At 47.8% G+C, this 14645-nt stretch overlaps 1 protein-coding gene and 1 long non-coding RNA gene across 2 annotated transcripts; both read right to left on the bottom strand.

The window, feature by feature from the left end:
* Positions 1–2881: 2881 nt before the first annotated feature.
* On the bottom strand, positions 2882–7124 carry GOT1L1 (glutamic-oxaloacetic transaminase 1 like 1). The gene is made up of 9 exons (XM_014851380.3): positions 6867–7124; positions 6006–6187; positions 5583–5694; positions 5222–5331; positions 4901–4993; positions 4658–4808; positions 3985–4150; positions 3320–3462; positions 2882–3060 (listed from the first exon to the last, which is right to left on the bottom strand). Exons 1-9 carry the CDS (start codon positions 6979–6981, stop codon positions 2882–2884), a joined length of 1251 nt encoding a protein of 416 aa, XP_014706866.1. The 5' UTR covers positions 6982–7124.
* Positions 7125–8344: 1220 nt separating this feature from the next.
* LOC139042283 (uncharacterized) lies at positions 8345–14228 on the bottom strand. The gene is made up of 3 exons (XR_011498841.1): positions 12875–14228; positions 12450–12572; positions 8345–8624 (listed from the first exon to the last, which is right to left on the bottom strand). It is a non-coding gene; the product is annotated as an uncharacterized lncRNA (long non-coding RNA).
* Positions 14229–14645: the final 417 nt, after the last annotated feature.

Below are 14645 nucleotides of genomic sequence, written 5' to 3'. Positions count from 1 at the left end.
CAGGAGAAACCAGACACAGGCTTCCGGTTGCCCTCTCACAGCTGAATTGCACAGACAGCACTCAGTTCTCTCAGCACTAATGTGTGACGACATGTGTAAAGTGTTGCCAACCAGGGACACCAAAGTTTTCACTGGGGGTCAGTCACAGAGGCATACAGTGCACATGTAACTGACCTTCACTACTCAGTGTCCAGCCACAGAGGTCACACATGTCTCGGGGTCTCAGGCAGACAAAACCTCCCTTATCAGGCAGCCTACTCCAAGGGCTCAGAGGTCATCTCCCCTCCCAGGTCAGGGGCCAGTCCTGAAGACCTTTGGAAGGTTGACTTTGGACAACCAAGTTCTGCTGAGTTAACCTTTTATTGACACTCATCTAGCGTGTATTACCTGTCACCTTTTCTTGTGAACTACATCTTTACCATGTAAGTTATGTCTCCGCAGCTGGGGTGGAGCCCACCATAAAAGCAGCAGCTCTCTTAGACCTTTTAGTAGTCTGGGGGCTTGCTGAGTTCCATGTATATGTAGATATCCAATAAATATTCATATTTTATTATCAGGCCAGTGACCCTTGTTCAGGTTGTTCTCTGACCTGGGTTATCTTTTCCAGCTCCCTTCTACCTGTTATCCCAGTCTTAGCAATCCATCAATATCCAAGCCTCATGAGATCTTTCCCAACTGTTCTGGCACACATTAGGGTATTTCTGTTCTCAATTCCTGACATATTTACTGCCTATATAATCTACGTGACTTTTTATTACATTTGGCTTTGAAATGTTACTTATCTGTTTTATGGGAGTATCTCCCAACTAGACTGTAAACTTCTGGAGAAAGAGGACTAGATTGTACCTGTTTTTTGCATTCCCTTTGACGCCCTGACACGATGGTTTGAATGTTTGTGGCCTCTCTCAGGAAAACCCTCATTCCTGAAAAATCCAAAAAAGGAAAGGGGCTACAAAACCAAGAGCAGAGGAGATAAGTAGAAGGACAACAACAGAGAGTAGCAGCTCTACATCAGGACAGATTAAACCATGGGACGAGAAACAAAGGAAACTGAAGAAAACCGGAAAACAAGACACAAAATGGTAGTGGTAGGCCCCCACGTCTCAATAATCACTCTAAATGTAAATGGATTGAACTCCCCAATCAAAAGACACAGAGTGGCAGGATGGATCAAAGAACAAGATCCAACAATATGCTGCCTCCAGGAAACACACCTCAGCCCCAAAGACAAACACAGACTCAGAGTGAAGGGATGGAAAACAATACTCCAAGCTAATAATGAACAAAAGAAAGCAGGTGTCGCTATACTAATATCAGACAAGGTAGATTTCAAAGCAAAACAGATAAAGAAAGATAAAGAGGGACAGTATATAATGATAAAAGGGACTCTCCACCAAGAAGACATAACACTTATAAATATATACGCACCCAACACAGGAGCACCAAAATTTGTAAAGCAACTCTTAATAGAACTAAAAGAAGACATCAACAACAATGCAATAATAGTAGGGGACCTCAACACACCATTAACACCAATGGACAGAACACCCAGACAGAAAATCAACAAGGAAATAATAGAATTAAATGAAAAATTAGACCAGATGGACTTAATAGATATATATAGAACACTTCATCCAAAAACAGCAGGTTACACATTCTTCTCAAGTGCACATGGAACATTCTCAAGGATTGACCATATTTTGGGAACCAAAGCAAACATCAATAAATACAAGAGAGTTGAAATAATATCAAGCATCTTTTCTGATCATAACGCTATTAAACTAGAAATCAACTACAAGAAAAAAGCAGAGAAAGGTGCAAAAATGTGGAGACTAAACAACACGCTTCTCAACAAACAATGGATCATTGAAGAAATTAAAGATGAATGTTTGTGGCCTCTCAAAATGTGTACGTTGAAACCGAATCCCCAGTGTGATAGCATTTGGACGTGGCTAGGTCGTGAAGGTGGAGCCGTCGTGAGTGGATTAGTGCCCTTTAAAAGAGTCCCCAGAGAGATCCCTTGCTCCTTCTACCACGTGAGGTTACAGCTAGAAGGTGCTGTTTATGAACCAGGAAGTGGGCCTTCACCAGACATTGAATCTGTTGACATCTTGATCTTGGAATTCTCAGCCTCTAGAACTGCAGGAAATAAATGTCTGTTGTTTATAAGCCACTGACAAATAAAAATGGCAAGCAATAGGATATATTGGAGAATATGAGGAAGCCATTCGGTATAAACCTAATTCGGCCTGACCTTGCCTTTCCAAAAGGGCCTGACCGTGGCTGTTGAGCATCCATTGTATATCTGCTTTAGAGATTCCCTATGGCAAGAGGAAAGGCCCTTGAGATAAAGGTGCAACCTCCCTCCCCCTCCCAACTTTGGCGGCTGTGTCCATCAAGTGCTGTGCTGACAGGGCAATCTTGCGACTATTGTGGGAGGGACATTTCAATCATATGTAAAGCACCCTCTTTGGGGGTATATAACCATTCTGTACACCTCATTTCTTTGGTGCCCTTTCTTCCTTCGGGAAGAAAGGCCCCGGGCCATGGTCCTCAGATTTCAGCTCAGAATAAACTCACCCAAATTTTCATTTACAGATTGGTTATGGATTATTTTCGTCGACACCACCCAGTCTATGGTATTTTGTTATAGAAGCCCAAACAGACTAGGACCCCAGATCAGGGCCTCACCATAGTAGATGCTTAGTAAATATGAGATGGTCAGGGAAGGTAAAAATTCCCTTCTTCTTTGGGCCTTTTTTCCCCTCTTTGCTGAGGCCAAACCAATGCTTCTTAAATAGATGGAGAGAAATAGTGCTTTTCAGAGAAATGACAATAGCAATGAATAATCAGCACAAATTTTTTGCAGAGACTAAAGCTTTTATTCCAAGGAGTCATTTACTTTCTGAAGATTCTCTGAGTCCATTGTGAAGAGGACAGCCTCATTGATGCTCTGAGTGATGTAATCTATGTTATAGGCATTGATACAGGTGAAGTTGATACGACCGTTCTTGGGGACGTAAATATGCTTTTTCTTGACCAGGTATTCCACTTGTTGGGCTGGTAATAATCATCACAGGGTCTCAGATCCTGGGGTGGCCACCTCTAACTCCCCTCTAGCCCAGGGTGGATTATAGCGGATAGGAAGTGTCAGCATTTCTGGGGATCCAGAAAGGTCTTTAAGGCAGCTGCACTTTCCTCAGGGAAGAATCAAAATCTGGGGTGAAGCTAGGGACTGGTCACCTAGTCAGTGAAGTTTAATGCTCAAATACAAGCCCAAGGTCAGAAAGGGTGGAGCTACCCCCTCCTAGACACTTACAGCTGAGTCCAAGATAGCTATGGGTCCCATTCTGGTGGGTGATGTGATCCCAGGAGCCAGGAGTCCCCAGGAGCCTGAGCTTCTCCTTCACCTTTTCCTTGATCATCATGATGTTCTCTGCAACCTCTTTCAGACTCTGCTTCCTGCCAAAGGAATGACAGCAAGAAATTAGAGTGTGAGCTCCAGTCTGTCCTGTCTCTCCCGCCCCCACCCCCAACAACATCCTCATCCACCTTCTTCCCTTCAAAAGCCCCCAACCAGGGTGCCTGAGGGCAAGCCCGTGGAGCCAGGGACCTCGATGGTTATGAATGGGAGGGGGACTTCAGCCCATACACATTTAAGCAAGCCAAGCAGGCTCTTAGGCAGATTGTGCCAGAGCCCTTGATGCTTCCTAATCTCGTCCTGCAATCTGGAAGTGTTCAAATAATTCATTGGCCTGTATCCAAAAAGAACATCCTATTACCAACTTCCCCAAGGTATGGCAGCCTTTGGCATAGGCACTGCCACTGTACACAGTGGGTCCTCAGTAAATGTTGATGAATGAATGGAGTAAAGAGGCGGCACGGGCAGGAAGAGAAGCACCCAGTTGAATCCTGTCAATGAGCAAGTCTATAGGTATCCAGAGGCTCTGCCCATCCTTTCCCGCCCCCACCCTTTGCCCTTACCATTCTCCCTGCAAAGCAGGGTTACAGAGGATGGAGGTGATAATGCGAGCACCCGTGGTAGGAGGGTTCAACCACAGGGCCCGGGCGAAGTTCATCAGCTGGGAGAGGACACACAGCAGAAGCTCGTTGTTGAGTGCCACCACGACTAGGATCCCTACTCCTTCATCTACAGTTTGGGGACAGACAGGCTCATTCTCAGTCTCATGCTCCGTTACCAAGACCTTCCTCTATGACTCTGCCTCCACCATTGCAGAAGAGAGGATTGAACTATGGGGCCCTCACCCCAGCCCAGCCAAGCTGGTATCCAGACTCCAGAAAGTTGCCAGAGGCTCTCCTTGCAGAAAAAGTAGCCATAAGTAAGAGTCTTAAAGGTGGAAGAGACTTAAAAGATCACTAATTCCTACCCCCTCATCTTATAGTTGAGGAAACAGAGGCCTAAGGGGGAGAAATGATTTAACCAGAGTCAGTTTTAGTAGCTAGTTCTAGTAGCTGAGCTGAGATGACACCACAGAACCTGACTTCTAGCACAACGCTCTTCCCTTCTGCCTCCACGGTGCTCTGACGGGACGCCTCAGCTCCCAGAGGGCAGGAGATGTCAGACACATTGTTTGTGCCATGGGTGTGGTACCACTTCAGCACCAGGCCCTCCCTTTGCCTTCTGCCCATACCATACCATAAATGCCAAAATTCTTGGACAGAGACTGGCTGCAGAAGAACTCAAAGCCTTGAGACACAAAATATTCTAAGAATCTAGTATCTTCTTCCAGGTCACCCGTGGATAAACCTTGATAGGGAATGTCAAAAAATGGGAATATCTGCTTGCTCTGTAGGAGAAAGGAGAATGGAAAAAGGATAAGACTGGGAAGCGAAAGGAGATGGTCAGAGGGGGGTAAGTCAGGCAGGAGGTCAGGCTCACCTTCATGGTGGCCATGAACTTTGCCCACTGACTTGGTGTCAACTTGCAGTTGCCAATGTTCCCAATCACAAAGACACAGCCACGTGGGGCCTGCTGTAGGTAGAGACTGTCTCATCAGTCACTTCCCCTACCGAGTGGTAGTGGTACCAAGGTATTTGGAGGAGATGTGATCCTTCTAGTTGGTTCCTACTAAAGGGCTAGGCAAATCCAAGCCTAGAAAAGACCTTGGATGACTGGGGGGGGGGGGGGGGGCGGGGGACGTAAGGAAAATAAAACTTTAAATTGGGTCTGGGGAGAATTTTCTGAGCTGGGCCCCTCTACCTCCGCCACACTGAGGAGCATGTTGGGGTCTAGGCACAGCTGCGTGGAGTCCCAGAAGGAGTATTCATAAACTGTAAAGCCCATGTCCTGGAAAATAAGTCCGTGCGGTTCTGTGGAAACACAGCCCCCCAGCAGTTGGTAAACGGGGAATGGAGAGATGGAGGCAGACGCCCCAGAGAAGGGGCGTGAGGGTCACTGGTTGAAGGCGGGACAATAAGAGGAAAGGGACAAGCACACCTTGGCTTGTCCACCATTTTTCTCACGACAGAGAATGAGGACAACAGTGAAGATTGCTAGTGGGGTGGGAATCAGCAACCAGAGACAGGGATCTTCTGTCCTCCTCACCTCGCAGAACACTCACCTTTTTGAGAAGAAATGATGTAAACTACTTGAGAATCTCGACGCCAAGTTTTGAGGAACTGGGCCCCAAGTTGGAAGGCACCACTGTCACCAACAGTGTGTACACCCCCTCCCTATTAGCAAAAAATAAACAGAAATCACACTTTAAAAGAGTCACGGTGATACTAGGACCACCTGCGATCTAGACTGTTCCCTCCCTGAGAGAGCCTGCACATCAACCATGTGGGTTGGTGCCAAGAGCACAGGCTTTGGGTTCTGAGCCCAGCTCTGCCCCTCAGTGACTAAAGCTTTGGACTCTCTGAGCCTCAGGTGTCTCCTTTGTCAATGCCAGGGACCCTGCAAGGTCCCTTTCAGGTTTAAGATCGTGCACGCTCTGGTCCCCATCCCTGTGTCTGGGTAAGTGCGGGAGGGCCCTTCTTCTCACCCTGTTCTCCACGATGACTTGGCTGTGCTTTCCAAAGAGGAGTTCCAAGGAGGCCTGGATGAACGATTTCATGCCCATCACCGGTATGTACTCATAGTTCAAGGAGGGATCCTCCGCGATCTGTAGTCGGATCTTGTGCACCACGGAAGAAACCCAGGGTTGGCCCTTCTTGGTCATGCAGACTGTGAGGGAACCGCAGAGGGAGCTCTGGAGGCCTGGCCTCGGGGTCTCCAAGGCTGGGCTCCACAGACAGCCCGCAGACAATTCTTCTGTCCTGCCTTTCTTGGGGCTTTGGAAAGTCACCTAGGAAAAGACAACTTTCCCTTCCTTTCCCCTTTATAAAAACAACGTGCTGTTAGTGAATGTGCATAATTTTTGTCTTTAAAAAAAAGACGACGACTAAAACCTATGCCATTTTAAAGGGTAAAAATGACATACAACGTGGGAGTTATGGCTACATGAGACTAAACAAAGGTAACGCTGACTTTCACAGCGGCAAGGGCTGGCTGCACAGAAGCGTCAATTTGGGGAACCATTCTTGGTTCAGGAACCGGGGAGACAGAGGGGAGAAGGAAGAGGCTGAAGAAAGTGCATTGCCCATGCTGGGCCAAAGCGTGGAGCTGGGGGAGAGGACACAGCTCTTACCATTCCCTGGAAGCCGCCAGAGAATGGCAGGGGCACGGAACGATCGGAGGATTTTCCGCTCTTTTCCCCACTGGGCAACTCTGCTAACAGGAACAGACCTGTCCACTTGCAGAGGCTCAGGCTAGCTCCCGATTCCTCTGTGGCAGTAGAATTCTGCCCTCCTAGAGGCAATTCTGATCCATCAAGTCACAGACTCAGCAACTACTAGGCATCTACCTTTATAGGCCAGGAACATCTTGTTGGGGCAGTCGTCTTTTTTGTAGGTCTTTAACAAGCTGCCTTCTAGCTTCTGGGCTAGGGGCACATCCATGAACACTGAAAGGGTGGACATCACTGAGATGAACGTAGAGCCAAGACTATGACTCCGCTCTGTGTTCCTCCCCGCTCCTGCCCGCGAGCCCTCCTCCAAGCCGGGACCACACAGGCCTGCCCCTTCCCGGAACCCTCGCAGCTCCAAGGCCCAGAGGCTCTGGACAACTTGTCTCCAGAGCAACAGAGCCCCACACCTCCGTCTCCACGGGGATATTCCATGGCCCTAGAGGAGAATCCCCTGAGAGAGTGGGCTGGGGGAGGGGGAAGGAGGACCTGGAGCTCCAGGCACTTCTCCCTAACTCACTGCCTTCTCTTCTCCAGCCCCAAGTCCCCCAATCCAAAATAACAAGTCAGCCCCTCAGGAGAGAGGGCAAGGCAGGCAGCCAATGAGCCAGGTGAGGGCTGCTCCTGCAGAAGGGAAAGCCCCAGACCCAGCGTTAATGCAGGCCCAGGGACATGTTTACCAAGCTTCTGCTTTCATTTTGGTAAGGGCTCCAGACTTTAAAAGGAATAGAAAGAAAGCACTGTTCTCTTCCACAGATATTTTCATTGAAGAGTCTTATATTTAGAAACAGTATAATTTGCAACTTGGTAAACCAGTCCTATTTCTCTCGGTTATCTGGAGTCAAGACCTCTTCATTTGTTAACTGTTTAGTGGTGGCCCAGCAGCACGGGTAGGAGGCAGAGGTCAAGGGCAGAAAGAGCCTCTGTAGGATCAGTCTTGCATTTTGCTTTCTTTTTCTTTTCGTCTTTAAAAATAACTTTGTAAATGATTGATGTAGACACTGTTGGTGTCCCACCAAGACGCCCTTTACCAGCCTTGCAGGTGGATAAGGCTTACCTTCCTGAGCTACCTTCTCTGGAGAATTGCCCTTTGCTGATGGCGCTACCTCACCTGGAAACCACCTGGAAGGTCACACCCCCACCAACAAGGGTGGCCAGTGACTGCCTGATCTAGGCATACAAAAGGCCAGGCCCCTTGTCCTGGGGTATCTCTGGGACTCCATTTGCACTCCAGGGCCCACCCCCAAATCAGGCCAAGGCTAGACTTGACCTGGAACCACATCCTTGCAAGGCTCCTCCCCCTTCCCAGTCCTGCTTCCCTCAGTCCCTGGCAGGTTCCTCCTACAGGGCCCTCCCTCTGCAAACCACGTGCCCCAAATTCCTGTCTCAGGCTGCCCTTCCAGGGAGCCTGCCTTGAGACAAGTGATTAGGAAAGTCATCCCTATTATTGTAGAAAACCTCAAAACTTCAAAAAAAAACTATAATTTTCCTACGATTTCCTACAATCAATCCATAACCAGGGAACATTTTAGTGTATCTCCCTCCGGTTTCTTTTCCATGATGTTTATATTTTAAGATACTCTATGTCCAAATTTACATGTCATTTTCATCACACTTTCTTCACATTTTAGTTGTGAGAATTTTAACCTGTGTGCCAATGAGAACTTCTTATGTTACAAGTAATAAAAAACCCAAGTCAAACTGGCTGGAGAAAGAGAGAGCATTTATTGGCTCTATAACTGGGCAGGCCAGGGTACATCTGATTTCAGTCGCAGTTCAGTCCAGAGTGTCACATTGTCATCAGGGTTCCAGCTTCGTTCTCTGTGGTTCCCTTCACTCTGCTCTTCTGGAAGCTTCAGCTTTGTTCTCCGGCTGACTCTGAGCACAGGAGCAAACGCCAATGCAGCAGATGCACAAAACGATACATATTTGAGGAATTTACATCGCAGCTCTATTTGCAAAAAAGCTAAATGCCAATTACTGAAGGAGTGTTGAAAATAATGATGCACTATCGATGTAAGGGAATTCTATGCAGCTGTTAAAGGCAGCCCTATGTGTACAGCTGTGGAAAAATCTCCAAGATACATCATTAAGTAAAAACAAGGTAGGTACGAAAGTGGAGCAGATTTCAGGGGAAATAAAAGATACATTTGCATGTATATGCATAGCAAATCTCTGGAAGGATCCATGACAAGAAGCAGGCGACTGTGATTGGCTCTGGAAAGTGGAACTGGGTGGTCGGTGGACAAGGACAGAGAAGAGGGCTGACTTGCTTTTCACTGTATACCACTTTGTACCTTGGAAAGGTTAAACCACGTGCATAGATTTCTCATTCAAAAAGGATTTATGTTTTGAAACAATGGCTGCAGCCTTTCCAGACATCACACCCTTACTATCCAGAGGAAGAGAGAATGGCTCTCCTCTTAGCTCCCTGGAAGGTTGAGGAAGTTTCCTTCCCTGAAGCCCCCAGCCTCCTTTCTCCCTCCTCTGGGCTGCAGTGAGTCACTGGCCCACCCGTGACCTTACAGCTGACCTTACAGGTGACCTTACAGCCGTGACCCACAGCTGAGGATGGGATACCCCGGTGAGTTTAAACCAACACCTAGAGCTGAGGGTAGTGTCAACCCCTCCCAAACTGCACAGCTGGGAATGGACAGAAGGGTTCCCTAAAAGAGATCCCAGGCATTGCTAGAAATGGGAGAGGGGAGAAAGGATGCTGGAAGGCAGTCATCAAGTTTTCACCGCATCATCCATTCCAAAGTCTTCAAAACTATTTTTAAAGGCTATTTTTTATGTTTGTTGGCCTTGCACTTCCAACCGCGTTAAACACCCAGGGGCCCCATTGCTGTCTCAGCAGCAGTGGGAAGCAGGGAAGGCTCTTCTCTGACTACCCCAGGCTACGTAGTGACAGCAGGTGGGGAGTAATGGAGGGGTGGCTGGCTTGTGCCAGAGGCTCTCCCTGGGAGCCTGCCAGCCAATAAGCGGGGATGCAGGGTTTGTGGCCCCAAGTTCCGATCTCTCACCAGCCCAGGTACAAAGATGGTTATATGAACTAGAATAACTCGTCCTTTCCTATACGGTAGAGGATCACTAGCCTGTCTCAGTCTTCCCCCATTGTTTCTGGCCATTCCTGGGGAGTTCTTGCATGACTTTTGGGATAACACTCTCATGCTCATCCAGTCCTGGCCCTCTCACTGACATCTGTTTCTTAGGATGTCACCCGGGTTCAGCATTTCTCCACTGCCACAGGTACTGGCAACCACCCTGACAACCACATGACATCTGTGTGGATGCCAAAGTTACGTTTTCCTGAAGCCCCAGAGGCACAAACTCCTGCCTACCAAAGCAGCCAGCACACGCCTGCGACCCTCCGCGTCTCCTGAAGGTAGTTCCTTGAGCTCTTCCCTGCCTCCCTTCTTGGCCCCAGCACTCAGACACGAGACCCACCCCCCTAACTGGAGCCTCATGGTGTAGTGGACGGAGGTAGTGGGCCTGGCTTTCCCTCTCAGCTCTTCCCCTTAGCACCTATATGGTCTTAGGGGAGTCATTTAAAACCTCTCCACCTCAGTGTATGCAGTTTTAAATGGGGATCACAAACCTTACAGAACTGTGTGAGGTTTACAGAAATGGGCATGTCCCTCAGGCTCCTTTAAAGAGACAGAAATCACAAAATTGAGATCCAAACGCAAGAAGTTTTGACTACAGAGTTTACAGTATAGGACACTTGGGAGGCCTCCTGAAATAAAACTGACATTTGAACAAACTGGAGTTTTAAGGGTTTTTTCCCAGATGGTTGAAGCCCACAAACAATCTCCAGGTTCTGATAACCATACTCACAGAAGCTGGCGGCTAAGGTGGAACGGCCCCCACAGGGCAATCCTCCCATAGCCCCTCTCAGGCTTAGCCAAGGAAGACAAAGGGTAAGGGAAATTCCTAAGGGGAGGTTATCAGCTGACCCAAAGAGCTCATTCCTTTGTTAGGAATGTGAATCCAAAAGCGGTTGCATCTTACGTCCGTGCCCACATAGATGCGGCATGTGCTTTGGACCAGTGACCACTGTGTGTCGCTCCACTTCCCCGCCTTTCTAAATGGGGGCCTTCATAGCAGTTTTCCTCCCAGCATTGAACAGTGGGTGCATGGGGAGTGGTTAAATTCGTTTTTAGTCCATAAGCTGCAGTATCATGAGCAGCCACTTTCAGATGAAGAAAATGCACCTCACCCAGAGATCCTAAACTCTAAGCTGGATGTTGGATGTGACTTTGGGTTGTTCCCTTGGGGGAGGAGAGAGTGAGTTGTTAGTTGCCTGTAGAAAAATTGCATTAGGTTAGGTGGGACCATTCTTGGAATTACATGTTTGAGAAAAAGAGAATGGGCCGATGAGCAGCCACAGGTGGAAGGTGTTGGTTTTTCACTAAGTCTGCCCAGACATCCTTTTCCTACTCCTTCTGGTAACAAACCCCACCCAACTGCCCAACCTTGGTTCTTGAATCCTGAGTCACAGTGCTTGCTCTGAGATGAGGCATGTGGCTCAAACCTGGCCTACTAGAGTCCTGTTAGAGCTGGCAGACAAGAGCCTTTCACTACTCTCTAGCCATGCAGTTATAAGGAAATGATCCTAAAACTTCCAGAAGCTACTGGCCCCTGACATGTAGGAAAGCCGCAAAAACGACGCCAACGGCATTAAGAAAGAAGTTGGAAAGAAGAAACTTAGCTGACCCAAGCCGCTAATTTCTGTCAGTATCAGTCTGGATTCTTGGTTGCAAGCCACAGAAACTGACTCTGGCTGATTTCAGCCTAAGAGGGATTTGTGAAAAGGGTATCTGGTGGCTCACACAATTAATTGGGAGGCTGGAGAGCTGGGAGCCGGAGCACCGCCACGATCACGATCAGACAACAGGAGGAAACTGGGGAGGATCACACCGCTGAACAACAGACGGCCCTGTGACTGGCTCCACCCTCACGTTCCCCTGCTGGCCCTGCTGCCACTGCAGGTCCCAGACACGGGTCTTTGCTGCCACAGCCGCTGCTGTCCGAAAGGATCCTCCACGTCCTTGCTCCCTGACTTCATGGGCTCCGAGTTACAGACGGGAAGTCTCTGTCTGATTGGCTGAGCCTACTCACGTGACCCTCTGGCCCTTCCTCTTGCTCTAGCTAAAGGATGGGAGGAGTGAGGGTCTGGGCATTGCAGCTTCACTTGGCAGAGGTGGGTTCTGCCCGCCACGAAGACTCAGAAAATGGAGAATTCTCCAAACCTTAGAAAGAAGTCCACAGGCTAGGCAGCCAAAAAAGACAAATTTTTACAATTATATCACACCTTTCCATCTCTCCTCAAATATTCAACGCTTTCTCCCAGTAGTCTCAACTGCTGCTGGTACTTATTTCACAGAAACAATAAAAGCAATCGTAAGAGACTTGCACATGTTCCCATCATAACCACCCATCTATTTGCATAGGTACCTACCTACTCGGTCTTTTCTCTTAGTGCAACGCTTGAGCCCACCTCTCCTGCACCCCTCAGTCCAGCCTTTCCCCTTGTGCCCTGGGCCATGGCTACATTGCTCCTGCAATTGTCCTTTCTCTCCTCTACCATCAGTTCCCCCTCTCTACCAGAACGTTCTCTTGAGCTTACAAACAGGCAGTGAAACTCCCATCTTAAAAACAAACAATGCTCCCTTGACCTCATGTCTCCTCTCCAGCTATTACCTCATGCGTCAGTCAGGGTTCAGCCAAGGAAACAGAATTGCTGTGAGTGATGCCGGTTTCATAGGAATTAGACCTCACACAACTGGAGGAGGAGCTGGGGAAGTGAAGGTCCGGAGGAGGGAGCTGGAGAATCAGAGAAAATTCATTCATCAGGCTGCCTGAAGCACGCTCGCAGGTGGGCAAACTGGAGCTGGCAGGGAAATCTGAGAAGCCAGACACATCCAGCTGCAGAAACGGGACTGGGAAGGGAGAACGCTTGGAGAGGTCTGTGGGAAGGCATGGCTTCTGTGCAGCTCTCATGTCTGTGCTTCTGCAGCCAAGGGTCTGGTGGTGGTCCTGGTGCTCCTGCAGTCCGCAAGGCCAACAGTCTGGAAGCAGAGCTGGGCGTGGAGTGGAGGAGAGTCTAAAGTCAAGCCTGAACTTACCCACCACCTCTGCGTCTGTATCTCACCCTGAAGTCCTTCAGGTATTAATGGACGCTGCTTCATTTCCACCTCTCAAATCTTAGGCAAGTTCCGCTAACCCGGGCTCTAACAAGGATTCTGGGAAACAGGGCGCCGAGATTAACCAGGATGACAACAGGATCCTCAACCAGACCATCTCCTCTGATCCTCTTCAGAGCAATAGCCATTGAAAGAATGTTTTATATTTATGTGTATTTTATCTCCACTTCTTTACTCCCCACATTCTGTTGAACCCTCTCTTATCAGCATTTCATCACCTCCACACCATCGTAGTTGCTCTTATCAAGGTCACAAATGACAGACCTTCGTGCTGTCGAATCCAATCACCATTGTTCTCAGTCCTCCTCTTGGATGTTTCAGCAGCACGTGACGCAGCTAATGGCTTCCTCCTTGAGACGCTTTCTTCCCACGGCGTCCAGGACGCTGCCTGCTTTGCGTCTCTTTTCACCTCACTGCCGCTGCTGCTCAGCTGGCTTTGCTGGTTCCTTCTATTTCCGACCTCTAAATGTTAGAATGTTCCAGGGCGCCGTTTTCTGAATTCTTTTTTTTCCCCATGCCTACTGATATTTAATTTTATTTTTTCCAGCTTTATTAAGATATAATTGACATAACATTGTGTAAGTTTAAGGTGTACAATGTGTTGATTTGATATACTCTGAATTCTTCTCTTCTCCATCTATGGTCACCATGTAGGTGAGCTCATCCACTTCCATGAGCTTAAATATCCATCTGTCAAATTTATATATCCAGCTCCAACTTCTCTCCTGACATACAGACTTGGAAGTCCAAATGCCTACTTGATAGTCCAATAAATAACTATTGTCATGTGTCACTTAACCACAGGGATAGGGTCTGAGAAATGCATCGTTAGACGGTTTCGTTGTTGTGCGAACATCATAGAGTGCATTTACACAAACCTAGATGTTATAGCCTACTACACACCTAGGCTATATGGTACTAATCTTATGGGACCACTCTAGTATACGTGGTCCTTTGTTTCCTGAAACGTCATAATGAGGCTTTGAATTTACTACGTCCAAAATAATAGACTTTGAATTTACTATGTCCAAAAACTAACTCATAGTTTCATATCCCTCCACCATTTTCCCCCCTTTCAGTAAATGGCAAGTCCATTCTGCCAAGTGCTCAGGCCAAAAATCTTGCTCTCATCCCTGACTTCTCCCTTTCTTTCTTATACCCACATCCAAGCCACTGGCAAACCCTGTCAGTTTTACCTTGTGACATATCAAGTCTGTTCACTCGATAAAAACTTATTGCTGGGATGGATGGATAGATGGATGAAGGGATAGATGGATGGACGGATGGATGGGTGGATGGATGGGTGGGTGGATAGATTGATGGATGGTTGGATGAGCAGAGAGTACAATCTGTGTTTGGATGGATGACAGAGGGTACAGTCTGTGTGAAGGTACAGAGACAAAGAAAAAATGAGTTCTTTAGTGAATTTAAGTGTGGCTGGAATAACAGTGTATGGGGGAGGAGAGTGATGGGAAATCAGGTTAGGAAGGTAGGCAGGCCTTTATGCTGAGGGGTCTGAGTCTTACCCCAAAATGCTTTAGAAAGCCATTGAATGATTTTAAGAAAGGGAATGACATGGTCAGATTTATGTTTTAGAAAAAGATGAATTGGAGGGGAGCCAGGATTAGGTGGGAAGGCCAAGGGGAGACTATTTTAGTTAATCCGGTTAAGAAGTGAGGAGGCCTGACTACAG

This window comes from Equus asinus, chromosome 27, assembly GCF_041296235.1.
Source record: "Equus asinus isolate D_3611 breed Donkey chromosome 27, EquAss-T2T_v2, whole genome shotgun sequence".
Taxonomy (NCBI): Eukaryota; Metazoa; Chordata; class Mammalia; order Perissodactyla; family Equidae; genus Equus; species Equus asinus.
The sequence above is the reverse complement of the archived record's forward strand: the minus strand, read 5'-3'. Positions and strand labels throughout refer to the sequence as shown.